Source organism: Balaenoptera ricei, chromosome 2 (genome assembly GCF_028023285.1).
Source record: "Balaenoptera ricei isolate mBalRic1 chromosome 2, mBalRic1.hap2, whole genome shotgun sequence".
Classification (NCBI taxonomy): Eukaryota; Metazoa; Chordata; class Mammalia; order Artiodactyla; family Balaenopteridae; genus Balaenoptera; species Balaenoptera ricei.
The window spans coordinates 104470935-104497546 of NC_082640.1; the positions used below are offsets into that span (position 1 = coordinate 104470935).

The 26612-nt window shown below is 37.9% G+C and overlaps 1 protein-coding gene across 1 annotated transcript in view; it reads right to left on the reverse strand.

Moving 5' to 3' along the window:
* Positions 1–3510: 3510 nt before the first annotated feature.
* The window catches only part of BUB1B (BUB1 mitotic checkpoint serine/threonine kinase B), a 57115-nt gene continuing 34013 nt past the window's right edge, over positions 3511–26612 (reverse strand). Inside the window, exons 15-23 of the mRNA XM_059915585.1 lie at positions 23351–23625; positions 14795–14928; positions 14359–14499; positions 13902–14002; positions 11560–11709; positions 9795–9937; positions 6721–6892; positions 5825–5931; positions 3511–3988 (exon numbers count right to left, since the gene is read on the reverse strand). Coding sequence (XP_059771568.1) covers positions 3757–3988; positions 5825–5931; positions 6721–6892; positions 9795–9937; positions 11560–11709; positions 13902–14002; positions 14359–14499; positions 14795–14928; positions 23351–23625 — 1455 coding nt within the window. The 3' untranslated portion in view covers positions 3511–3756. The remainder of the gene's footprint in view (positions 3989–5824; positions 5932–6720; positions 6893–9794; positions 9938–11559; positions 11710–13901; positions 14003–14358; positions 14500–14794; positions 14929–23350; positions 23626–26612) is intronic.

Here is a 26612-nt window from a genome sequence, read left to right on the forward strand (position 1 = left end):
AATCACCTCCTAATAGTGTGCCAATTTGCACTCCCACTAATAACATGAGTGCTTATTTCCCCTCACCCTCACAAACACAATTTTCAACCATTTACTATCTGAATGATGAAAATTTCAGGTTTATTTTGCATTTTATTTAAATAGGAATGACAGTGAACAACTCACATGCTGGCCATCAAAATGTTTTTAGTGGATTGTTCATGCCCTTTGTCTATTTCTACTGGTTTTCAATTTTTTAAGAAAGTTCTTTGTACCTTAGGTAAAATAGTGCTTTGACAGTGCTCTAGGCACTGGGGTTAAAACAAGACACAAAGTAAATCCCTGCCCTTAAGGAGCTTAAATTCTAGTAGTGGGATACAGGGGAGAAGAACAAAGTATATATATATATGCTATGGAAAAAATAGGTGATCGGTGCTATGGAAGACATAAAGCAGGGTAAGAGGGACAGAGAGCAACAGCAGAACAGCAGTGTGTGTGTGGGACGCTACTTGTACAGAACAGCCAGGGAAGGCCTCTGATAAGGTGGAGATCTGAGAAGACATCTAAAGGGGAGTAGGGGAGTAATCCATGTGAAGTTATGGGAAAGAACATTCCAGGCAGAAGAAACAAAGCAAAAAGTTCATAAAGAGGGAAACTAGTTGGCATGTTTAAGGAACAGAAAGGAGGCAGGCAGGCTACAGTGGAGTGAGCAAGGGAAAGAGGAGTCAGGGAAGAGGTGAGGGAATAGCAGGGTTAGACCTGGTAGGGTCTTGCAGGCTGTGAGAAGTCTTCCGATTTTGTGCTGTGTGAGATGGGAAGCCATTGGAGGGTTCTGATTTGACTGGAGGTGGGTAGGGGAAGCAGAGAGACTAGTTATGAGACCTTGAGATAATGCAAGTGAAAAATGATGCAAACGTGTGGCAAGTAATTTTTCCTAGTTTGCGTTTAGGGTTTTTTTTTGGGGGGGGAGGGGAGAGACAGGTGACTATGTCAGGTTTTATTTTTTATCTATTATAGTAATAAATAGCAATCTTCCTGGATAAATCTTGGTGTTATGTCACAGACAAAAAATTACAAAGTCATCTACTATTTTATATTTTCAGTTTTTTACATTAACATTTTTGATCTATCTAGAATTTTTTTTGCAGGTAAGCTGTGAAACGGGAAAGACCACTGCATATGGCTGTGCAATTTATTTACAAGGATACCAGGTTGAGAGGGTAAGTGGGGACTGAAATCCAGTCAAGCTATGGTGCACAGGGAGGTACTGAACCTGCTAGAGGAAGGGGCCTTTTTCTAATTTGCACAAAGGTGCTGTATGAAATAGTGGTGGCGCTGGTGATAGAGTTCAAACTCTAATCCATTATTTCAACACCAGTTTTCTGAAATGCCACCTTTATCCTATTAAATATTCATAGCTTCTTGTGTCTTTGGTGGAAACAAGAACCTCATTAAGGTCGAAGTTTGCCATATTAAAAATTGTTTTAAAAACGCATCTTCCTCACTAGGGAAATCTTACTTTTATGAGCCAGATTGGAAGTGAGTTTGGTATGAGTTCGTGCAGCTGGAGGAAGAATTCCTCTTTTCCAAATGCAACAGACAAGAAGCATTTCTTTGCTGTCTTTGCCTAAAGATTTTAGCCTAACACAAGAGTCATTTCAAAGTGCTTTGTGCTAACCCTCTGAAAGGCTTTCTTATCTACCTTGAGATAATAGCCCAACTAATAGTCTAAAGTCCTAATGCTAAAGGAAATCTTTTTATTTCCAGATTCAGGTTTGGCATCAGTTAGAGCACTCTGACTTGGGTGGAAGGCTTCTTGTACAGCTGTCACAGGGGGATGAAGGTTCTAACAGTGGTAGAAGATTAGTGGATGTACACTTTGTGAATGGTGAGGCACTATATATTCCATGGTCTCTTTTCAAACAAAAGTGAAGATTCTGTCTTTTCAGCTATGTTTTTTTTCTCAGGTCTATCGTTATATTTCTGCCTTAGTGAGACAAGAAATAAGAACCATTTGAAGCTTCAGCCAACAAATAGAGGCTTCCGCTTCCTTCTCCCAAGACAAACAACATAAAACATAAGGAAAGCGGAAATGTGCCTGCTTTGTGGTTTTATGCTCAAAGAGAAAACGAAGACATCATAGGTCCTAATTGGTCAGGTATTATTTTCTCCCCTCTACAAAGAAAGGTCAGGATTGGAGGGGATGGGGAAAGGAGGAAGAGGTAGCAAAACAGTTGCAAGTTCTCTAATAAATTAGCTTCCTCAGATTTTCCTCCCTCTCCTCAGAGTGGACTTTCAGAATCAAAGCTTTATCCATAAAGCAGTGGTTTGTCAGTCTTGCTGTCAAGGTTGCTGAAAAATTCACTAGATGGTAGCTAAGCCTATGTTGAGAAAGAATCTAAATTTACCATCCAGCCTCAAATGACTTTGTGTGTCAAAGAGGTGGATTGAGAAATGAGGAGAGCAGAGGGGTAGATGGGTTCGATTACATAAAAGATACAGATATATAATTTCATATCCTTAGTTGTATGAGAAGCAAACATGAAAATGTTTAAAAAATCATATTTTGGTTAAGAGCAAAAAATTTCTAAGTTGATTATCCTTCAGAGCCAAATCATGTTTCAGTGCTTCAACTATATATGCTTAAATATTTTTAGCTGAGATATACTTAGAATCTTCTGCTTTCCAGCAATCTTAGAGCAGTAACAGTGACAACTAGAGTGAAAAAAAAAAATCAGGCACCAGCATAGAGGCACATTTGATAATTTTGATATTTAGATATGAAATAGTTAATTTTCATTGCCCTTTTCTACCAGTTTCCTTCCCTATACCCAAGACCTGGTGTAATTCATGCTTCTGTTTAGCAGTCTAATACTTCATTTAGACCTATTCTCTCCCAAATGATTCCATGCTTCAAAGTCATCTTTTTATTCTAAAATTCTGCCTCTTCAAATCTTCCAAACAACAAAATCTCCTTCTATTCCTTCATTAACCGTGCCCCCACCAAGTCATTTTGCATGTAACAGAATGGTAATTATTCCATTCCTGAAAGGTTGCTAAAGCCCATTCAAAACCTTTTCTTTCCTAACTCGCACGGCCCTAATCAAGACACCGAGCAGCAGCAGCACTGCTAGATTATATAAGTAGACCAAGGGGCTTGGTGGATAAAAAATGAAAACATTAAAATATAATAAAAACAAACAATTTTGCCCCTTGAAATTTAAGAAAATTTGGCCTTGTGTAAACCATTTTATCTACTTTTCAATCTAGACCATTTAGTGGAAGGTCAGGAACACCTAAAGGAATGGTTGGCTATTCTGTCTCGTTACCATCCTATCATAACAGTTCCAAGTCTAGAATATATACATTTCCATGGTAAAGTAGCTCCTGTCTGCAAAATCAGGCCATTTATTACCTTAGTTAGCAAAAAGTAGATGAGATGTTAGAAGCACAAATTTAACAGATACTATTTTATTATTTACAAAATACATAGTGATCATAAGGGTACAGGTCACAAATTACAAACGGGAAAAGCACAGGGAAAAGTTGAGACAAATGCGTTAAATGACAACAAGGTACCCATTAATATGGAATCCATTTAGAATAAAACAGTTCTTTGTTAAAGTTAGACAAGGCCAAGAGGAGGTACCTTGTTGAGTAGAAAATGCCAGTTACCTAGAAATATACTTCTACCAAAAAGCAGAAAAGTGTTAGTAGTGTACCTAAATTAAGTCATAGCATATACAGGTCCAGTGTTCCACAGTACCACCATTGGTTTTAGGCAGGAATCTGCGAGAGACTTGACTGCCTATCTTGTTGGAAGAGGAAAGCCCCAGGACTGATTAACTTCCCTACCTTCCATAAAGCTTTGTTCAGGTGACTTTGGAATGTGGTGTCAAACATCCCATTCATTTCTGCTGCAAGTTCCCTCAGAACAGACACTGTGGACTCGTCACTGGCATTCAGAATCCGCACAAAGAATTTATTCCACAGTTCACCACCTTTTAGCCTAAAAATATATAAAACCATTTTCATCAAGATTAGGCATATAGGAGTTAGAATTCTTTCTGTGTTTAACTCAGTGGTACATTTATGCACCAACATGATTTAAGGTAATACCTAACTCTAGGGTTAGAGATCATTCAAGTAGTGTCCTTTGAAAACCCAAGGTGAAACTACAAAAAAAAAAAAAAAAAAAAAGAAAGAAGACTACCATAGTGGGAAAAGCCATAATATAATGCACATAAAGGGAAAGAAAATCTTTCATCTGAATCTATAAATTTCCTCCATGTACTAAGATGCAGCATTTCTCTTCTACAAACAGAAGAAAGACGAATTTTGTCTCCTCTCTTCTAACTTTCCTAAAGTCTAGGTCATTAGAAAGACTACAGCTTCCTCTCTCCCCCCGCCCAGTGGTTTATTATCTTCACAACCTTCTCAGAATCCTAAGCTCAACTGAAGTAACTACTGCTTAAGTCTATGATGTTTGCACCTTTTTTTTTAAAGATCAGAGAAGCTTCTATTATTGTATAAGGCAAGGCTGTTAGGAAACCCCACCTGACCCCACTTGCTTCTGTTTGTGTAAGACCCACCTAGGACCATAACCAACTGGAGATAACCTGAATCTATCCTATATGCCTTACATTATATTTCAAACCTATTTTGAAAGTACATGTTAGAGACAAATAAGACTGGCCAAATTCTGAATTAAATAAAGAAAAAAATACAATTCAATTGTTGGGAGGGGAAAATGGAGGTGAAGGGGTGTTAAATTTTCAACACTGACTTTTCTTTTAACCAAAGAATGTATCAGTAAGTTTTAGATTGGTAAGCTTATTCTGCGAAGTTAATAGCTATGATAAGGTAAGGGAGAACATGGGATATTTAATAAGTATTATGAGTAGGCTTGAGGGAATACTAAGGTTCTGAGACCAAGCAGCTGTTATTAAGAGAGCATTTACTTCCTCACCAAGGAGATTCAGTTCTCTGCTTTGGTTTCACCCATTCATTAAATAAATAATAGCCTAAAATTAGTAGGTAATTTAGAAATTTGACTTTCTTCAAGAGATGCTTATTAACTTTTGACAAAAGCTATTAAAAAGGGCCATAAGACTAACACCAATTGGTTAGAAAATTATTCTCATAAAATGTTTCTATTAAGCCTTCTAAATTGAGAGGCTTCCATACTCTAGTCATGGTTTATGTCTATGATACATCTATACATCTAGGTCCAGAAAGATGTCCTGAAGTCCGAATAGCTTGATTCCCATTTTTTTTTTTTTTTTTAACTTATTATCTGGCTCTTTTTTTTTTCTTTTTTTTTTTAATTTAAATTATTTATTTATTTATTTATTTATTTTTGGCTGTGTTGGGTCTTCGTTTCTGTGCGAGGGCTTTCTCTAGTTGCGGCGAGTGGGGGCCACTCTTCATCGCGGTGAGAGTGGGGGCCACTCTTCATCGCGGTGCGCGGGCCTCTCACTATCTCGGCCTCTCTTGTTGCGGAGCACAGGCTCCAGACACGCAGGCTCAGCAATTGTGGCTCACGGGCCTAGTTGCTCTGCGGCATGTGGGATCTTCCCAGACCAGGGCTCGAACCCGTGTCCCCTGCACTGGCAGGCAGATTCTCAACCACTGCGCCACCAGGGAAGCCCAGATTCCCATTTTTAATTAACAATTCCTTTGTCCTGCACAAGATGCTCCACTGATACTCTAATGAAAACTGGTTAAAATTAATGAAATCATGGCATTTGGACTAAGAAACCAAGGCTGTCAAAGCAGAGAGAGCACCCAAGATAAAGAGAACATTATTTGGACAGTCAAAGACCCTGAAATCACCAATACTTACTCTGAAATATTTTGGCTAAGTCTCCAGAGGGACCCATCCCAGAAGACCTGCAGGTGTTCCTTGAACAACAGTAAATGTGCTAAATCTGCTATACCAAACAGATCTACCTGAAATCACAAAAAGCACCATCAGCTAAAATCATTCTCTGCTACTGTCATGGCAATTTATTTATGTAGGAAGTTGACAGGTATTATAGTGCTTAGCTAAGTTTATTTTATGATATACATTTTAGTAGACTGTTACTTATCGTTACAGTAAAGAGAGAAACTCCCCAAAGAAGTGATCAGTAGAGCCAACTCTAGGAATTATCCTAGAACAAAAGATGACAAATATATCTGGACTGTCAAATTCAAATTTGTACACCTACTAAATTTGCATGGACTCCAGCTGTGATCTAAATGTGTTCTACATGACTAGTTCAGGGCTATGCCACATATTCAATCAGCAAAATGCCATATATCCAGAGCTGAGTCAGAAGGGATTTCTGCATATAATGCCACCATATAAAACACTTTATATTTGTCCTAATGTCCTTTTTATATACATTATTTCATTTAATCCTCACAAGAATTCTGATGTAAACAGAGCTGATTATTATCTTTATTTTACAGAGAAGATCACAGAAAATGATTTACAAAAGACCACACAGATAAGTGGTAGAAATGGCCCTGACACTTAGGTTACTGAGTTAGTCATGTGTCTGCACGTGTATGTATAAATTCCTCAGTGTTGTGACAGAAAAATGGTACATTTTGCTTGACTTGGTGATATTTGAAAACTAGGTCATCTGTTCCAGGAGAGACAATATCATTAAACACTAGCTTTCATGGCTTATCTAGGTAAGAAAGAGATTAAGAAACCCTCTCCGTATTCGCTCAAGCTTGTTTTACACTTACCTGGTAGGGAGAAGAACAGTTAGCCAGGATCTTTTGTCCTTCCAGGATCTGTACAGTCCGAAAGCCGTTGAGGTTAAAAACATCTAGCTGTGCCCTAAGGTCAACACTGTAGGAAAAGTCCACTATCTTCAAAGCTTGATTGTTCTTATTACAATCATAGGGATCGTGGATTCTAAGCCCAGATGTAAGAGAAGGAGATAATAAAAATAGGCCATGAAAGAAGCTGCATAGCTGGTCTTTAAAAAAAAAAAAAGAAAGAAAAAAAAGGAGGTACTGCAGGTGTGCCTTAGCTATGCCAATAGCTCCCTCCAGTGGTTAGTTATGAAAATGCACCTGTAAGAGCAGTGGCAGTATCCACCCAACTGGGGAATGTTAAGATTAGTTTAGTGACCCAAGCTATATCTAAGCCACTGTGCATGGCCACCACAGAACATTTATCAAGTTTCCATATTATATAAACTAAATACTGGAAGTAGACTGCAGGCCTCTGTCTTGCACTGTACATATTAACATATATAACAGCAATGGTTTATACACTGACAAGAATTATGATGGAGGAAATTAAGCTTTTATAGATGTCACAGTCTTTCTTGTTTACTATTAGATTAGGCTTTCCGAGTGTCATTCAGATCCCTCCTTCCCAGAGTTTAACTGAAAACAACATAAGGCTGTTTTTTGGTAAAGTGATACCTTTACAAAATACTGTAAACCATCCTGTTTATATTAAATTAATACCATACTCTGTCTTCCTCTTATATGTAATTCCAATCCTGTTTCCTTATAAAAAAAAAAAAAACAGAAAAGAACTTTATAGCACTAATTCACTATTGATTTTCCTCAGGCGTATCTATTCCATGTAATAAAGCTATTCTCCAAAGAGATATAGGAACTATTTATGTGAGGAAAAAATGGATTATTTTTATGTGTTCCTTCTGTTTCTCTGCTTTCTCAGTTGGTTTTTTCAAATCCCTGATTGATATCAGTGGCAGGGCTTATATTCCTAAATACAGGCTTTGATTAATCCTATCACGTATACCTCCACAGCACAGAATGATCTATTTTACTTTAAAATTTATGATTCCTTACTACAACTTGTTTTTGGCCATCATAAAACTATAATTCCCAAATATTTTCAAAACTTGGGAGAGGTAGGAAAAATGTTTCTGAGAATAATAAAAAGAAGCAGGAAGGTCTCCTAGCTCTCTAATCATCCATTCACTGTTACCCTGGGCAAGACATTCCACTTTTTTGGATCTCATTTTACACACACACACGCACAATGTAGAAACTGCATTAAATGATTTCAAAAGGCTCTTTCACACAGACATAGAGAATAGACTTGAGGACACGGGGAGGGGGAAGGGTAAGCTGGGATGAAATGAGAGAGTAACATTGACATATATACAATACCAAATGTAAAATAGGTGGCTAGTGGGAAGCAGCCGCATAGCACAGGGAGATCAGCTCGCAGCTTTGCGACCACCTAGAGGGGTGGGATAAGGAGGGTGGGAGGGAGACGCAAGAGGGAGGGGATATGGGGATATATGTATACATGTAGCTGATTCACTTTGTTATACAGCAGAAACTAACACAACACTGTAAAGCAATTATACTCCAATAGAGATGTTAAAAAAAAAAAAGGCTCTTTCAATTCCTTGTGAATCTATATGAAATTTCCTATCAAATTTGAAAAGTTGTGTCAAAGTAAAAGGCAATGTCCCTTCAACACTATGTGGTTTCCTGGAGTCCTCTAGTGACTGAGAGAAGGATATCTGAATACACAGCATACAAATGCCTAATCCCAAAAAGGCTTAGAAAATCTCTTTGCTTACAATTTCCATGAAAAGTCCTGAGAACTCTAGCACTATCCTCTGAAATTTCAGTGCTGTGAAATAGAACGAAAATAAAAACTATACCAGGGGTTCTCACATTTGGAAACATATGGGGAGATTTTTGGTGATCACAATGGCTGGGGGATTGTAATTTGTATTTAATTGGGTGAGAGGTAGTTACAGGGAAATAGATATAAAACATCCTGGCATGCTTGGACCAGACCTGCACAAAGAATTATCTCATCCAAAGTACCTATGGTGCCCTGGATGAGAAATGCTGCTGTATTATGCCTGGGGAAGCCTTTAGGACTCTGCCATCTCAGGGAAGAAAGTAGGATGCTCTAATTCTTTTGGTTATAATTGCAGAAATACATTGAAGGTTCTTTTAATTTCCATGCCAACTATGATTTAGAGTCTAATTCAGTTTCTTCTTATAGAATAAGTAGTCAGGAGAAATGTAAAGAATGATTCCAGCTTTTAGTGTACACCAATGACCTCAGAGAGAAAGTTAACTGCTTACCCAAGTCATAGGCTTGGGGCAGACAAAGCATCTTTAAACCAGACTGCTTCACTCAAATACCATGAGATCAATGCCCATTATTAGAAGGGTGTGTTGGTCCTCTAGTCCTTTCCATAAAACAAAAATTGTTGAGCATCTTTGCCTTGTTTATGCCTCAATGTTGTCTGTATTTTCTCAGTTCTTAGTATTTGGGCTTCATTTCTTATTTCCTGCTCTGTGCTCACCCCTTGAACCTGATGGCTAAACTGGATTTAATTTGAACACTAAGCCCCATTCCTTGGCATGGTTTGCATTTGCACTCTGGTTCTACCTGCTTCTCTTGGCAATTACCTCAATCTGGTGTGACTTAAGCTTTGGTCTTTGAAACTGAGCAGTGCCTCAGTTCTGCTAGCATCCTTGCTAGCTCCGCACTGGCCCCACACAAAGAAAGACTAGACAGTCTACTTCACATTTCCCCAAATATCCAGATTTTACATCTCTTCTTGACAGGAATCATCACAATAGAGTTGTTAATTCTTTTTTTCTGAATTTTTTCCTCAATGTGTTGTTTTGTTTGAATTCTTTTAAACTATTCCCAGTGACTATTGAGTTTTAGGTAGCAAATATTCTCTTACCACACTGTGTTCATTAATATGGCATTTATCAAAAGGCAAAAGAGAATGGTAACTATCCATGTTTTACGACAAAGCTGATAGAATTATAAGAGAATGAAAAGGACCAACCTGTTTCTAAGAATCAGACTCCTTGGACTCAAGTCACCATGGACTATTTCTGCTTTGTGTAGTTTCTCCATCATTGTCAAGAGGTTATAAATAATCAACACTGTCATTTCATGGGTAATAAATTCACTGTATTGAAGAAGATCCTGGAAATAGAAGGATAGAAAACTATCTCTTAATTTGGGGTGACTTATACTCAATACCTTGTTTACTGCTGCCCTGTACTCTTCCTTGCTGTTCTCTATTAGAATGTCGGCTCCTTTGTATGTTGGGTTTTTGTCCCATTTTTAATAATGCTGCTCTCCAATAAGATTGTTTATAAGGATTTAATAAAATAATGGATGAAGAGCATCAGGGGTGAGCCTGGCCCATAATAGGTGCTCTATAAATGGTAGTTTTAAAATACCATCATTCCAACCATTTTGGAGAATTTGTATTACCATCAAAATTGCAGCAAAACCATCACTATGTTGTACACCTGAAACTAATATAACATTGTCTATCAACTATACTTCAATTTAAAAAGAGAGATGAGAAATAAAAACCTCGGAAACACTAAACTAAAAAAAGGCAGTAAAACTTTCTTAAGAACATTCCAAAGAATAAAATGATATATTGTGGGGAGTTCCCTGGTGGCCTAGTGGTTAGGATTCTGGGCTTTCACTGCCAAGGGCCTGGGTTCAATCCCTGGTTGGGGTACTGAGATCCCGCAAGCCGTGTGGTGTGGCCAAAAAAGATATATTGTGTTTGGGTTCCAAAAATGATCCAGGGGGATAGTATAGATAAAATAAGAGTGGCAAAAATAGACCTCTGGTTTCCATTCCTCACTTAAGGAGCTTGGAAGTTGCCACTGTCCTAACATGTAAAAAGCTGAGCCAACTGAAAAATCAACGACTCTTTTAGGATCTGTAAGCACAGGGGGGCCCCACATTTTTGTGAACTTTACCTCTAGGAGCCAGACCAGGTTCTCACAGTAAATATCATAGAAAAATTCCCCGCTTCCAGCAGCGGGAGGGGAAAAAAGAACCATTTGAAACAGGCCACAGCACTCTGTTCTTTTTAACAAGGCCTGCTTTCAGGGGAAACTAGTTAACCAGAGCCTAACCTGCTGGGGCATTATCAGAGCCTACCTGACCTGGGGAAGGGAAATACACAATTCCAGCCCACTCCAACCATCTGGTCCTACCTAAGCCGGGTGGTAGGGGGTGTGGGGGTAGGAAACTGAGAAACTTGTCAAGTTCACAGTCCAAAGGCATAGGCTCGCTGCAAAAGACGATGAATCATAGCACTGTACAACACCTTCCCTCCCCTCACACCTTATCATCATATTACTAAAGGCCTATTTACAGTAGTTCCTTTTACACAGTACATCATGCCTGGCTATCAAGAAAAAATTACAAGGCATACCAAACAGCAAAAAATGCAATTTGAACAAGCATCAAAACCAGACATGGCAGGGATGTTGGAATTATCAGACCAGGAATTTAAAACAAAAGTGGACATGAGCTGGTGATGATCACAGTTAGATGACCAGGTCATTACACAATTCTGTCTACTTTTATACGTTTGAAAATTGACATAATAAAAAGTTAAAGGAAGTTCTTGGTCAAAATAACTTGGAAAAAGAAAACAATGCTTTTAACTCATTATTTAATTGGTCTATTTCTAGAAGATTAACAGGAATTCTGTACTAAATTCCTTTGCTAAATAGAGCACAAATCTCTCTACTTGAGGACTTTAAATGATATGTTTTCATATTATTGCAAACCTGAAGGGTGAAGCAGTTTATATATTGGTGCCAAACAATACAGCCATCTTGGTATTGATAACAGATACACAAATTATCACACTCCTCATTTAAACGTTCCTTTAACTTGAAGTTGATATAAAAGTCCCATGGGACAGGTTGAGAAGATACCTGTAAGAAAATATATTTTAAAAATAAGAGTCATTAGAATCTATGGTTATAGTTGGCAGAATGAAAACATTCCCTCCAGCCCTTCCTATATCCCAACAGAAATAACAGTAACGGGATATTTTAAAAGGTAGAAATCTATAATAAAGGATGGAGCAGCAGGAAATTCTGAAAGCTGGAAAGAAAATAGTAAGAGGTAACAATCCACTTAACAGACCCAAGAAAGCTGATTCTAGCAGTGGAGAAAGCTGAGAGCAACCAAATTTATACAAGACCATCTCCCTATAATATAAAACTGGTGGTACTAATTACCTCTAGAAGTAAGGGTGAAGGTGGAGCTAAAACAGGAGTGGTTGAACTCTGTTAAAGAGAACATAAGTCCCCAGATTCCCCTCCTGCTCCTGTAGCCCAGCCTAGCAACTGCCTCTCTCTCATTCCTGAAGACCAGAAGTTTATTCCTAGAGAATATAAAACAGAAGGGCTCTGGACTAGAGGACACCATGCATTGTTGAGGGTGGGAATACCATATGGAGAAGAGGAAAAAGTTTATTATATGTCAAATGGAAAAAGTTTATTATATGTCAAATGGAAAAAGTTTATTATATGTCAAATGGAAAAAGTTTATTATATGTCAAATGGAAAAAGTTTATTATATGTCAAATGTTAAGATGCACCTTCCTGCCCCTCTACTCTCCAGACTAACTTCCCCATGCAACTTTCAGGAGGCTAGCAGCCAGGATTACATGCTTTAGGCGGGAAACCAGAAGTTTTCTCTGAGGAATCTGATAAGCTCAAAAGACCCAAAGATTGGGGATTTTCCAACAAAATGGCCAAGTGAGATCATTGTACAGTGAAGCCTACAGCTGTCAAGGTCCCACCATATAACAGAACTTTCAACTGGCTTTCTAGCATCCCACACTTAAATATGAAGAGAGAGCCAAAGACCTGAAGAAAGCCTCTAATATGAAAGACAGAGATCAAAACAAACAAAAGGAAATAGATGATGCAGGGAGAAAAAAAGAAAATTAATGTATCATTAGTACACTCAGAGAGATAAGGAATATTTCATCTTTGAAATGAAGAACAGAATGCTACAAAGAAAGAACTCTTACACATTAAATACATGATAAAAGAAATGAAAAACCCAGTAAAAAGACTGAAAATAAAGTTGACAAAACATTCAGAAAGTAAAGCAAAAAGACAAAGAGAAAATAGGAGAAAAAAAGATAAGGTTTTTAAAGAATCTGTCCAGGAGACCCCAAATCCTAATAAAAGGAATTCTAGAATAAGAGAACAGAAAAGACTGGGGAGAAGAAATAATTTTTTCTTTGAAGATAATTTCTCAGAACTGAAGGAGTCTCCAGATTGAAATGGCCATCAAGGGCCTAGCATATGGGTGAAAATACACTTTTACCAAAGCATGTAATTGTGAAATTTCAGAATGCTGGGGACAAACATAAGATCTTACAAGGATCCAGAGAGAGGGGGAAAAAAGAAAATCACACAGAGAATGGCAAAAGATTTTAAAAGCAAGGTTAGAAGCCAAAAGCTAATGGAGCTTATCTTCAAAATTCTAAAGAAAAAAAGTTTTGAACCTAGAATTCTAATATCTAGCCAACCTACCAATCAAACAAAGATGTGGAATAAGAAATTTTCTGACATGCAAGGTTTCAAAAAATTTACATCCTATGCATCCTTTCTCAGGAAGCTACTAAAATATGAGGACTTAAACCAAGAAAGAAGAAGAAAATGGGATCCAATGTAACTAGGCATTCAATATAAAAAAGAGGTCATGTGAATCCCTGGGATGATGGTGAATGGAAATTTCAAGGTAATATAGTGTGTGTGTGTGTGTGTGTGTGTGTGTGTGTGTGTGTGTGTGTGTGTACGTGTCAAGCCTAGAATGTAATTTGTCCAGATTGGAGCGAGCCATAAAATTTCAGATGTCCTCAAAAAGATAAAATTGATGTAACACCTGACATGTTTGGACACATTGAGAGATTTACACAATACCCTCTCATTTTTGATATCTGATCTTGGCATATAATGGTGAGTGATTTCTTTATGCATCACTGACTTTCCTATAAGGAAGCTTATAGACTATGAAAAGGATCTGATGGTACCATGGGGCCACAGTTACTGCTTCAACCAACATTATTTACAAAGAAATTGAAATGACAAAGAATCAGTCCCACCTTTATTATGGTTAACTCTGCAGAGTTTCTTGGTGTCACCCAGAATAATTTGTAGTCTTCACATATCAGGTATTGTTGTTTAATGCAATAATCCTCATTATCTGTTGAGAAGGTTTGATTCCATTTCAAAATCACTGTGAATAGGTATAGCTCCCTAGCTTTTACTTCCTGGCTTAAGGGCTAAAGGCACTCACTTTATATTTGCCAGTTAGTAGCATCTAGAATACTTTTCAAAATCATTTTTTAAAAACTGAAAGAGGGGATAAAAAAATTGAAAGAGGGGAAGACAGAATTCCTATTGTTACTGGGACATGAACTTATCAATGTGTCAACTTCTATAATGTTGTTTCTTACATTCTAGAAATATTGATTGTACTTAAGCATCAAATTCAAGTACAAATAATCACTTATTTGTATACTGTCATACACAAAAGGACATGCATTCAACGATACTTACCTAATTCAATTTCCTTCTCTATTTCCAAATTAGGCATTGGTCTATCTTCTACAAAAAACTCTGTAGAGGTACTCAGCTCTGGTAGGGATTTTAGTAGTTGTCTGCGATACGGTGAACACCAGGGTGACTGAGTAGGGCTGTCTGGGGGAAAAAAACGTTGAAAAAAAATTATCCCAAAACTTAAAATGGGTATTATAACAGAGGAGGGGGACAAAAAACCATGACTGCATGATCAATACTGCTAACCTAACAACACTCATCTATCTCAGGTCTTTATGATACCGAACTCAGTTAGTACTCACTTATTCTAGAGATTTCACAATTTATGGCAACTTTTCTAGAGAAGAAATACTTATACCTCGGTTTGCTCTGATAAATAAGTGTTCACTGGACATGGATATAGATATTTGTTTACAAATGGTATATATGAACCTACCTGCAGTCTCACTAGTGAGCTCCAGTTTCTCAGGAATTTGAAGACATTTGATGGAGGAGGTGCTTGTAACCGAGGCAGAAGATCCAGAGAACCCAGAGGAGTGTGTGGCTTCACCGCTGTCTTCAATAATTGGGCTGAAAGAACCACAGATGAGTCAATCCTCAAGGGGGTAATTTACATCAACTTTATTATACTTTTATTTGCTATTCAATAGTCTCAATTTTAAAGTCCATTATTTTCCTGAAAAAAAAAAAGATTCATAATCAAAATCTAGGTAACTTTATCTACTCTGGTTGAAAAGCAATGCCAAGCATTAAATTTATGTTTTATTAACCTAATCTATAGGAAATGCCTTATTCTACATCTATTCTAAACTGACTGAGAAAAACTAAGACACTAACTTCCTTCCTCTTTATCCCTTCTTTGGACTTTATAACTCTTCAATAAGCAAAGGTCAAGAAAGAAAACGGGAAATTATTCAAGGTGAATACATGCTAGAAAATGTGAAAAAAGTTTGAAAATACAGTTTTAAAAGCACAAAGTGGCAAATTAAAGAATATTCCTGGGCCTCCCTGGTGGCACAGTGGTTAAGAATTTGCCTGCCAATGCAGGGAACATAGGTTCGAGCCCTGGTCTGGGAAGATCCCACATGCCACAGAGCAACTAAGTCTGTGCGCCACAACTACTGAGCCTGCGCTCTAGAGCCTGCAAGCCACAACTACTGAGCCCACGTGCCACAACTACTGAAGCCCACCCTAGAGCCCATGCTCTGCAACGAGAAGCCACTGCAATGAGAAGCCACGCACCGCAACGAAGAGTACCCCCACTCGCCACAACTAGAGAAAGCCCACGCACAGCAACGAAGACCCAATGCAGCCAAAAATAAATAAATAAAATAAAATTAAAAAAAAAAGCAGCTTGCTCCTTAAAAAAAAAAAAAAAAAGAATATTCCTAAAACTGGAATAAGTTTGTTTAAATCAGGTGACTTTTAAATATGGAGAGATCACAAGGCTTAGTCCCTGGCTCTCTATGCCATTCCCCCCTCTTCTTTATTCATTTCCATCTCTCTATCAAAAGATACTTTAAAAAAACAAGTCTCCAGTGGAGTCAAGATGGCTACCAGGAGGACGCGGAATTCGTGTCTCCTCACAACTAGGGCACCTGCCAGGCACTGGTGGGGGACCACAGACATCTAAGGGGATGGGAGGAAGCCCCAGCCACCAGGTAGGACGTGGGGCGTGGGGGGAGTGAAGGGGGAAGAGAAGTGGAGGGGGGACCGGACTGGCACCCCTCAGGGGCGCCTGAGGGAGGTTAAGGGATCCCATGCCAAAAGGGGGAAATTGGGGAACCATTAGGAGGGCAGAGGATCAAAAGGGAGAGTGGCCAGGTTTCCACTGCCCACTTGGACCCCCAGGAACCTGCTGAGATCCTGGGCCTGATCCTCTGCCCACTGAGGCCCTCTCCAGACGTGCGGGTCCTGAGGGAGTGGGAGGGAGGGAAGGGGGAGCAAAAGTAAAGGTCGGACCTCAGGGACCAGCACCCCTGAGGGGTGTCTGGGGGAGGGAAGGAGTTCCTACACCCAGCGGGACCCACCCATGGTTAGGGGTCCAGTGGCCCAGTGGGGGTAAGGTGGGGGAGACCCTGCCAGAGACCGTCGGGGAGGGGCATGAAGGAACGGAAGGTAACACGGCCAGTGCCTTCCGTGTCCAGTCAGGCACTGGGAAGCCTGTTGGGCTCCAGGGCCTAATCCTCTGCCCTCGGAGTCTCCCTCCTGCCCTGCAGAGCCCAAGCCCCGCCCCTACACCCTCACTCAGGGCCCTACCTCCAAACTCCAAACGCCACACTCTAGAGGTCCTTCTTTCCATGTGCTGCCTCTCCCCTTCTGTGCAGGTCCTAAGCAGAGGCCCCGCCCTACGCTCAAACGGCACCCCCATGCCCTAGGTCCTGCCCCACCCTAAACCCCGCCCCTGCCTAAACTCTGCCCCCATAGTCAAGGCTTTTTTTCTTTTCTTTTCTCCTCTTTTAGATTGGGTTCTGTTTTACCTTGTTGATTCACTGCTGTTGATTCTTTTATATTTTTATTTTTCCTAATCTTTTATTATTCTAATTTTATTTTATTCTTTATACTTTGTTAGTAATCTCTCCTTTTGGCTTCTTCCCCACCCCACACTCATTTTTTTCCCTTTTTTCTGCTGTGGTTTTATTTTACCTTGTTGCAGTTGCTTCAATTATAGTTTATTTTTCCTAATATATTTTTTATCTTTCTAATTTTATTTTGTTTTTTATTCTTTGATATTGTACTGCTCTTTTTCTTCTTTCTTTCTTCCTTTTTTTATTACCATGCCACAAAGCTTGCGGGATCTTGGTTCCCAGGCCGGATGTCAGGCCTGAGCTCCTGTGATGGGAGCTCCGAGTCCAAACCGCTGGACTAACAGAGAACCTCAGACCCCAGGGAATATCAATCAGAGTGAGGCCTACCGGAGGTCCTCATCTCAGCACCAAGACCCGGCTCTATCCAACTGCCTGCAAACTCCAGTGCTGGATGCCTCAGGCCAAATGACCAGTAAGACAGGAATACAGCACCACTCATCAAAAAAAAAAGAAAAAGAAACGACAGAAAAACTTGTTACAGACGACGGAGCAAGGTAAAAACCTACAAGACCAAATTAATGAAGACGAAATAGGCAACCTACCTGAAAAAGAATTCAGAGTAATGATAGTAAAGATGATCCAAAACCTCAGAAACAGAATGGAGAAAATACAAGAAACATCTAACAAGGATCTAGAAGAACTAAAGAGCAAACAAACAGTGATGAACAACACAATTACTGAAATTAAAAATACTCTAGAAGGAATCAATAACAGAATAACTGAGACAGAAGAACGGATAAGTGAGCTGGAAGATAAAATGGTGGAAATAACTGCCAGGGAGCAGAATAAAGAAAAAAGAATGAAAAGAATTGAGGACACTCTCAGAGACTCTAGGACAACATTAAATGCACCAACATTCGAATTATAGGGGTCCCAGAAAAAGAAGAGAAAAAGAAAGGGTCTGAGAAAATATTTGAAGAGATTATAGTCGAAAACTTCCCTATCACGGGAAAGGAAATAGTCAATCAAGTCCAGGAAGCACAGAGAGTACCATACAGGATAAACCCAAAGAGAAACACACCCAGACACATATTAATCAAACTATCAAAAATTAAATACAAAGAAAAAATATTGAAAGCAGCAAGGGAAAAGCAACAAATAACATACAAGGGAATCCCCATAAGGTTAACAGCTGATTTTTCAGCAGAAACTCTGCAAGCCAGAAGCGAGTGGCAGGACATATTTAAAGTGATGAAAGGGGAAAACCTACAACCAAGATTACTCTCCCCAGCAAGGACCTCATTCAGATTTGACGGAGAAATTAAAACCTTCACAGACAAGCAAAAGTTAAGAGAATCTTCAAGAAATTCATGGAAAAGACTCTGACAAGTACAGGTTTCTGGTAACTGACTGTACTGCTGAACTGAATGAATAAGCATTTTCAGAACTCTAATGAAAAACTGATGAACTCATAAAAGTGCTAACAAAAGATCAAGATGAAAAAAAAATGAATTACATGGGACTGAGTGAACTGATGAGGATGAGTATAATTTTTGTGACTTTCTGTCTGAATTAAAAAAAAAAAAAAATCCCACAAGGACTCAGAGGCAAAGAATATACAAATCAATTTTCACTGCAAAGTAAAGGAGCTGTTACAGTGGAGGATTACTGGACTGAATGTCAATATTATGACATAGTATGAGTGTGTTTCATGTTTGGTAATTGCAATCATTGTTGCTTTTGTTGTGGTCATCCATGTACAATGCTTGGTGTCAGTCTATTTAAATCTTGTAAAAAAAAAAAAAAAAAAGTTAAGAGAATTCAGCACCACCAAACCAGCTTTACAACAAATGCTAAAGGAACTTCTCTAGGCAGGAAACACAAGAGAAGGAAAAGACCTACAATAACAAATCCAAAACAATTAAGAAAATGGTAATAGGAACATACATATCGATAATTACCTTAAATGTAAATGGGTTAAATGCTCCAACCAAAAGACATAGACTGGCTGAATGGATACAAAAACAAGACCCGTACATATGCTGCCTACAAGAGACCCACTTCAGACCTAGGGACACATACAGAATGAAAGTGAGGGGATGGAAAAAGATATTCCATGCAAATGGACTCCAGAAAGCTGGAGTAGCAATTTTCATATCAGACAAAATAGACTTTAAAATAAAGACTATTACAAGAGACAAAGAAGGACACTACATAATGATCAAGGGATCAATCCAAGAAGAAGCTATAACAATTGTAAATATTTAGGCACCCAACATAGGAGCACCTCAATACAGAAGGCAAATGCTAACAGCCACAAAAGGGGAAATCAACAGTAACACAATCATAGTAGGGGACTTAAACACCCCACTTTCACCCATGGACAGATCACCCAAAATGAAAATAAATAAGGAAACACAAGCTTTAAATGACACATTAAACAAGATGGACTTAATTGATATTTATAGGGCATGCCATCCAAAAACAACAGAATACACTTTCTTCTCAAGTGCTCATGGAACATTCTCCAGGATAGACCATATCTTGGGTCACAAATCAAGCCTTGGTAAATTTAAGAAAATTGAAATCATATCAAGTATCTTTTCTGACCACAACGCTATGAGACTAGATATCAATTACAGGAAAAAAACTGTACAAAATACAAACACAGGGAGGCTAAACAATACGCTACTAAATAACCAAGAGATCACTGAAGAAATCAAAGAGGAAATCAAAAAATACCTAGAAACAAATGACAATGAAAACATGACGACCCAAAACCTATGGGATGCAGCAAAAGAAGTTCTAAAAGGGAAATTTATAGCAATACAATACTACCTCAAGAAACAAGAAAAATCTCAAATAAACAACCTAACGTTACACCTAAAGCAATTAGAGAAAGAAGAGCCAAAAAACCCCAAAGTTAGCAGAAGGAAAGAAATCATAACGACCAGATCAGAAATAAATGAAAAAGAAATGAAAGAAACAATAGCAAAGATTAATAAAACTAAAAGCTGGTTCTCTGAGAAGATAAACAAAATCGATAAACCATTAGCCAGACTCATCAAGAAAAAAAGGGAGAAGACTCAAATCAAGAGAATTAGGAATGAAAAAGGAGAAGTAAAAACTGACACTGCAGAAATACAAAGGATCATGCGAGACTACTACAAGCAACTCTATGCCAATAAAATGGACAACCTGGAAGAAACGGACAAATTCTTAGAAAAGCACAACCTCCTGAGACTGAACCAGGAAGAAATAGGAAATATAAACAGACCAATCACAAGCACTGAAATTGAAACTGTGATTTAAAATCTTGCAATAAACAAAAGCCCAGGACCAGATGGCTTCACAGGCGAATTCTATCAAACATTTAGAGAAGAGCTAACACCTATCCTTCTCAAACTCTTCCAAAATATAGCAGAGGGAGGAACACTCCCAAACTCATTCTATGAGGCCACCATCACCCTGATACCAAAACCAGACAAAGATGTCACAAAAAAAGAAAACTACAGGGCAATATCTCTGATGAACATAGACGCAAAAATCCTCAACAAAACACTAGCAAACAGAATCCAACAGCACAGTAGAAGGATCATACACCATGATCAAGTGGGGTTTATTCCAGGAATGCAAGGATTCTTCAATATACGCAAATCAATCAACGTGATACACCATATTAACAAACTGAAGGAGAAAAACCATATGATAATCTCAGCAGATGCAGAAAAAGCTTCTGACAAAATTCAACACCCATTTATGATAAAAACTCTCCAGAAAGTAGGCATAGAGGGAACCTTCCTCTACACAATAAAGGCCATATATGACAAACCCACAGCCAACATCATCCTCAATGGTGAAAAACTGAAACCATTTCCACTAGGATCAGGAACAAGACAAGGTTGCCCACTCTCACCACTATTATTCAACATAGTTTTGGAAGTTTTAGCCACAGCAACCAGAGAAGAACAAGAAATAACAAGAATCCAAATCAAAGAAGAAGAAGTAAAACTGTCACTGTTTGCAGATGACATGATACTATGCATAGAGAATCCTAAAAATGCTACCAGAAAACGACTAGAGCTAATCAATGAATTTGGTAGAGTAGCAGGATACAAAATTAATGCACAGAAATCTCTTGCATTCTTATACACGAATGATGAAAAATCTGAAAGAGAAATTAAGGAAACACTCCCATTTACCACTGCAACAAAAAGAATAAAATACCTAGGAATAAACCTACCTAAGGAGACAAAGACCTGTATGCAAAAAACTATAAGACACTGATGAAAGAAATTAAAGATGATACGAACAGATGGAGAGATATACTATGTTCTTGGATTGGAAGAATCAACTTTGTGAAAATGACTATACTACCCAAAGCAATCTACAGATTCAATGTAATCCCTAACAAACTACCAATGGCAGTTTTCACAGAAGTAGAACAAAAAATCTCACAATTTGTATGGAAACACAAAAGACCCCGAATAGCCAAAACAATCTTGCGAAAGAAAAACGGAGCTGGAGGAATTAGGCTTCCGGACTTCAGACTATACTACAAAGCTACAGTAATCAAGACAGTATGGTACTGGCATAAAAACAGAAATATAGATCAATGAAACAGGATAGAAAGCCCAGAGATAAACCCACGCACATATGGTCACCTTATCTTTGATAAAGGAGGCAAGAGTGTACAATGGAGAAAAGATAGCCTCTTCAATAAGTGGTGCTGGGAAAACTGGACAGCTACATGTAAAAGAATGAAATTAGAACACTTCCTAACACCATACACAAAAATAAACTCAAAATGGATTAAAGACCTAAATATAAGGCCAGACACTATCAAACTCATAGAGGAAAACATAGGCAGAACACTCTATGACATAAATCACAGCAAGATCCTTTTTGACCCACCTCCTAGAGAAATGGAAATAAAAACAAAAATAAATAAATGGGACCTAATGAAACTTAAAAGCTTTTGCACAGCAAAGGAAAACATAAACAAAGCGAAAAGACAACCCTCAGAATGGGAGAAAATATTTGCAAACAAAGGAACTGACAAAGGATTAATCTCCAAAATACACAAGCAGCTCATGCAACTTAATATCAAAAAAAGAGACAACCCAATTCAAAAATGGGCAGAAGACCTAAATAGATATTTCTCCAAAGAAGATATACAGAATGCCCACAAACACATGAAAAGATGCTCAACATCACTAATCATTAGAGAAATGCAAACCAAAACTACAATGAGGTATCACCTCACACCGGTCAGAATGGCCATCATCAAAAAATCTACAAACAGTAAATGCTGGAGAGGGTAAGGAGAAATGGGAACCCTCTTGCACTGTGGGCAGGAATGTAAATTGGTACAGCCTCTATGGAGAACAATACAGAGGTTCCTTAAAAAACTAAAAATAGAACTACCATATGACCCAGCAATCCCACTATTGGGCATATACCCTGAGAAAACCATAATTCAAAAAAGTCATGTACCACAATGTTCACTGTAGCACTATTTACAATAGCCAGGACATGGAAGCAACCTAAGTGTCCATTGACAGATGAATGGATAAAGAAGATGTGGCACATACATACAATGGAATATTACTCAGCCATAAAAAGAAACGAAATTGAGTTATTTGTAGTGAGGTGGATGGACCTAGAGTCTGTCATACAGAGTAAAGCAAGTCAGAAAGAGAAAAATAGATACCGTATGCTAACACATATATATGGAATCTAAAAAAAAAAGTGGTTCTGATGAACCTAGGGGCAGGACAGGAACAAAGTCACAGATGTGGAGAGTGGACCTGGGGACACGGGGAGGGGGAAGGGTGGGCTGGGACGAGGTGGGAGAGTAGCACTGACAGGTATACACTACCAAATGTAAAATAGATAGCTAGTGGGAAGCAGCTTCATGGCACAGGGAGATCAGCTTGGTGCTTTGCGACCACCTGGAGCGGTGGGATGGGGAGGGTGGGAGGGAGACACAGGAGGGAAGGGATATGGGGCTATACGTGTGCATGTAGCTGAGTCACTTTGCTGTACAGCAGAAACTAACACAACACTGTAAAGCAATTATACTCCAATAAAGATGTTAAAAAAAGAACAAAAACATGTCTCTAATTGCCTATTTGAAATTAGCATCAACCTACTCTACCATTATTTTAACCTCAATATTAAAGGAAAAATAAATGCCTCGTCTCTACCAGTCAGGTACACTTTGCTGAGTTTTCTCAAAGATACCATAACCAGAAAAATTTACTTTTAACCTTTAAAATCAAATCAGTTACTAAATCCCATTAACACTTTATCTGGAGGAGCCCAGCTGTCAGGTAAAGCACTTAGCACAGTACCCAGCAGGTAGTAAAAGCTTCATAATTGATTGTTATAACTGACAAGCACACACAGAATAAGAGAGCCTTCAAACAACCTGATTTGTACAACCTATAATCACCAGTCACCTCAGCTTCTTGATGCTGAGAGTTGGATTGTAGATAGTGCCACAAGCAGTTTGCTGGTCCTCAGAAGTCTTCACATCTAGGTCCTCTTCCTGCAACAGTCTCTCAGGATCAGAAGGGAGATCCTTCAAGGATATTACCTCATGAAAAGGAGTGGATGCAAAACGAGCTGCTCTAGCGAAGTCACAAGTGTCTTCTGGGTTAGGACAAATAGTTACATTCCTGAAACCTGTGATAATAGCATCCTCACTCAAGGGCTCAATTCCTGTAAATTCATCCTGAAAAACCACAAAAAATTTAGCTCATACATTTCAGTGAGCATATGAATGGCCTATCTTTTTTAGTGAAAGAGATACATATTTAGATAAGTGATTTTTAACACAGGGTGCAAAAGTATCATATCAGAATCTCTAGAGAAAGACAAATTTAAAAAGCACATCATTACATTTGAGGAAAAAGGTTTTGTATTATGAAAACAGCAAATTATATTTCATCGAAAAATACACTGTGGGGATTCTCCATACAAAGGAAAAATACTGGACAATGTTTTTTTCCCACCAATTTCACCTAGGAACTAGAGGACTAATACTATTTTTCTTCTGGCTTTGGCCTACCATATGTTCCAATAATCTGCTGTCCTCCTAGCTTTTAAGTCTTTTTCTTTGACAAATGTTTAATTTCTATTTTATTTCTTAAAGGTAATTCATGATCATGGTAGAAAATATGGGAAAAAAAGTATAAAATAATGGAAAACATTTAAAATATGCCTTTGTCTTTAAAAGTAATGCAGGTATATAGTTTTAAAAAGTCAACTAGTTTAAAAGGATATATAGTGAAAAAGTCTCCCTTCCACACTTGATTCCCCCTGACGTCTCCACTCCAGTTACTACTCCCCAGAGGCAACTGCTGTGACCATATACATCTGGTAGGATACATGCACAAGCATATTCTATGCATTTAAAAAAGAGGTTTTAAAACAAATGAAATTATAGCATCTATGCTAGTCTATATTATTCCTTCTCATTATATTTTTTAGTATATTTTTCTGTGCTATTAAAAATTCTTTAGAAACATGATGGTAACATTGTGGGTCTGTCAGAAGTTGACCAAATGTTTTAGGTTATCCCCTGTTTTTCACTGTCATAAAACTATTTTAAATATTCTTGTAGATTTAAATCTTTAAGAATATGTTAACTTTCTTAGGAATAATTCATAAAAGTAGAACTATCAGGTCAAAAAGGTAATTGAACACTAAGGGTCTTTATACATACCGCCTAACTGCCCTCGGAGGGATTGTACCACTTTATACATTTACCTGAAGTACACAAAAGTGCCTATTTCATTTAACCCTTATAGATACTAAATATTAATTTTCTAGATCATTACCAATATGATATATACTCTGAATTTCTGACTCAGCGTTATTTAGTAGAGGTGAGATACATCTAGAAGAAACAATAAGTGAAACTAAAAAATGTAAGATTAGAGTAAAATAGATGTCTGCATTCTAAGAATAAATTTTATGCAAATTCTACTTATGGCCCTATTAGTTTAGACACTTTAAATTTTTTTTTTTTGTAGGGGAAAGAATCCTGGTAGGTATCTATTAACAAAATTCAAGTAAAAGGTTTAAGACAAAAAAACTAGATTGAGATTTACCCCTTTAATAATTTAGTCCATCCTTGAACAGCTGAACCTAGAACCACTACCTCCAAATCCAGCCTATCCATCTATTCTCTGGTGGTATTCTCCAGAACACAGTATGTAAAACTTATTCTTCCACATCATTATCTTTTCATAGCAGTCAGTGGATTACCTATATTAGAATTACCTGGGAAACTATTTAAAACCAATAAAAATACATGCTTGGGTTTTATCCCTGGAAATTCCAATTCAGTATAGTTGGAATGGGGCCTGAGCACTTTTAGTCATAAATGGCTCCCGAGGTTCCTCTGGGTTGCTGGAAATTTTCTGTATCTTGACATGGGTGAAGACCACATGGATATTCACATATATAAAAATTAATATTTGTCCAGTTTATGAATATAAAATATACCTCAATAAATAAGTAAATAAAAACATGTTTGAGTCATTCCCTAGGATGTGGAGAATATACTGTTTTAAATCACTATAGCTACTGATCATGTCTCCCTTTAAAAGTCTTCAGATTAAACATACTCAGTTCCCTTCAATCTCAAGACAAGTTTCCAGATGCTGGTTTGAGACTTCAATGAAATGTCACTGATAAAGATTATTTACTTTGTCTTGAATGTCTACACAGGGTCTTTTTTTATCCTAAGTACTATTATGTCACTAGTCCACAGTGGTTAAAACAAAACATTACTACAAAAAAAAAAAAAGGTTGGTTCACATAACTCTTTCATTGCCAATGTTTCATAAACATTTTATATAAAAAGAACAAAGATCCTTGGCTTTCAAGGCAGTGATTTTTCCCCACTTTAAAAAATTGAGATATAATTAACATACCAAAAACTTCACCCTTTAAAAGTGTGCATTTCAGTGGTTTTTAGTATATTCATAGGGCTTTGCAACCATCACCACTATCTAACTCCAGAACATCTTTATCACCTCAAAAAGAAACACCATACCCATTTGTAGTCACTTTCCAACCCACTCTCTCCCTAATCCCCTGGAAATCCCTAATCTACTTTGTCTTTATGGATTTGCCTATTCTGGACATTTCATATAAATGGAATCATACAATATGTGTTCTTTTGTGTGTGGCTTCATTTTAGCAGTGTTTTCAAGGTTCATTCATGTTGTAAGATATATCAGTACTTCATTCCTTCTTATGGCTGAATAATATTCCATCGTATGGATACACAACATTTTGTTTATCCATGCATCAGTTGACGAACACTGGGTTGTTTCCAGTTTTTGGCTATTATGAACAATGCTGCTATGAACATTCATGTAAAGTTTTTTGTGTGAAGATATGTTTTAAATTCTTTTGGATATATACCTAGGAGGGAATTGCTGGATCATATGGTAACTCTATGTTCAACATTTTGAAGAACTGCCAAACTGTTTTCCAAAGAGAATGCATCATTTCACATTCTCACCAGCAAAGTATGAGGGTTCTAGTTACTTCCCATCCTCACCAACACTTGTTATTTTGTCTTTTTGATTATAGCCATCCTAGAGCATGTATGCAATATTTCACTGTGGTTTTGATTTTCATTCTCTGATAACGGATGGTGTTGAGTGTCTTTTCATGTGCTTATTTCAAGCCAGTGATATTCAT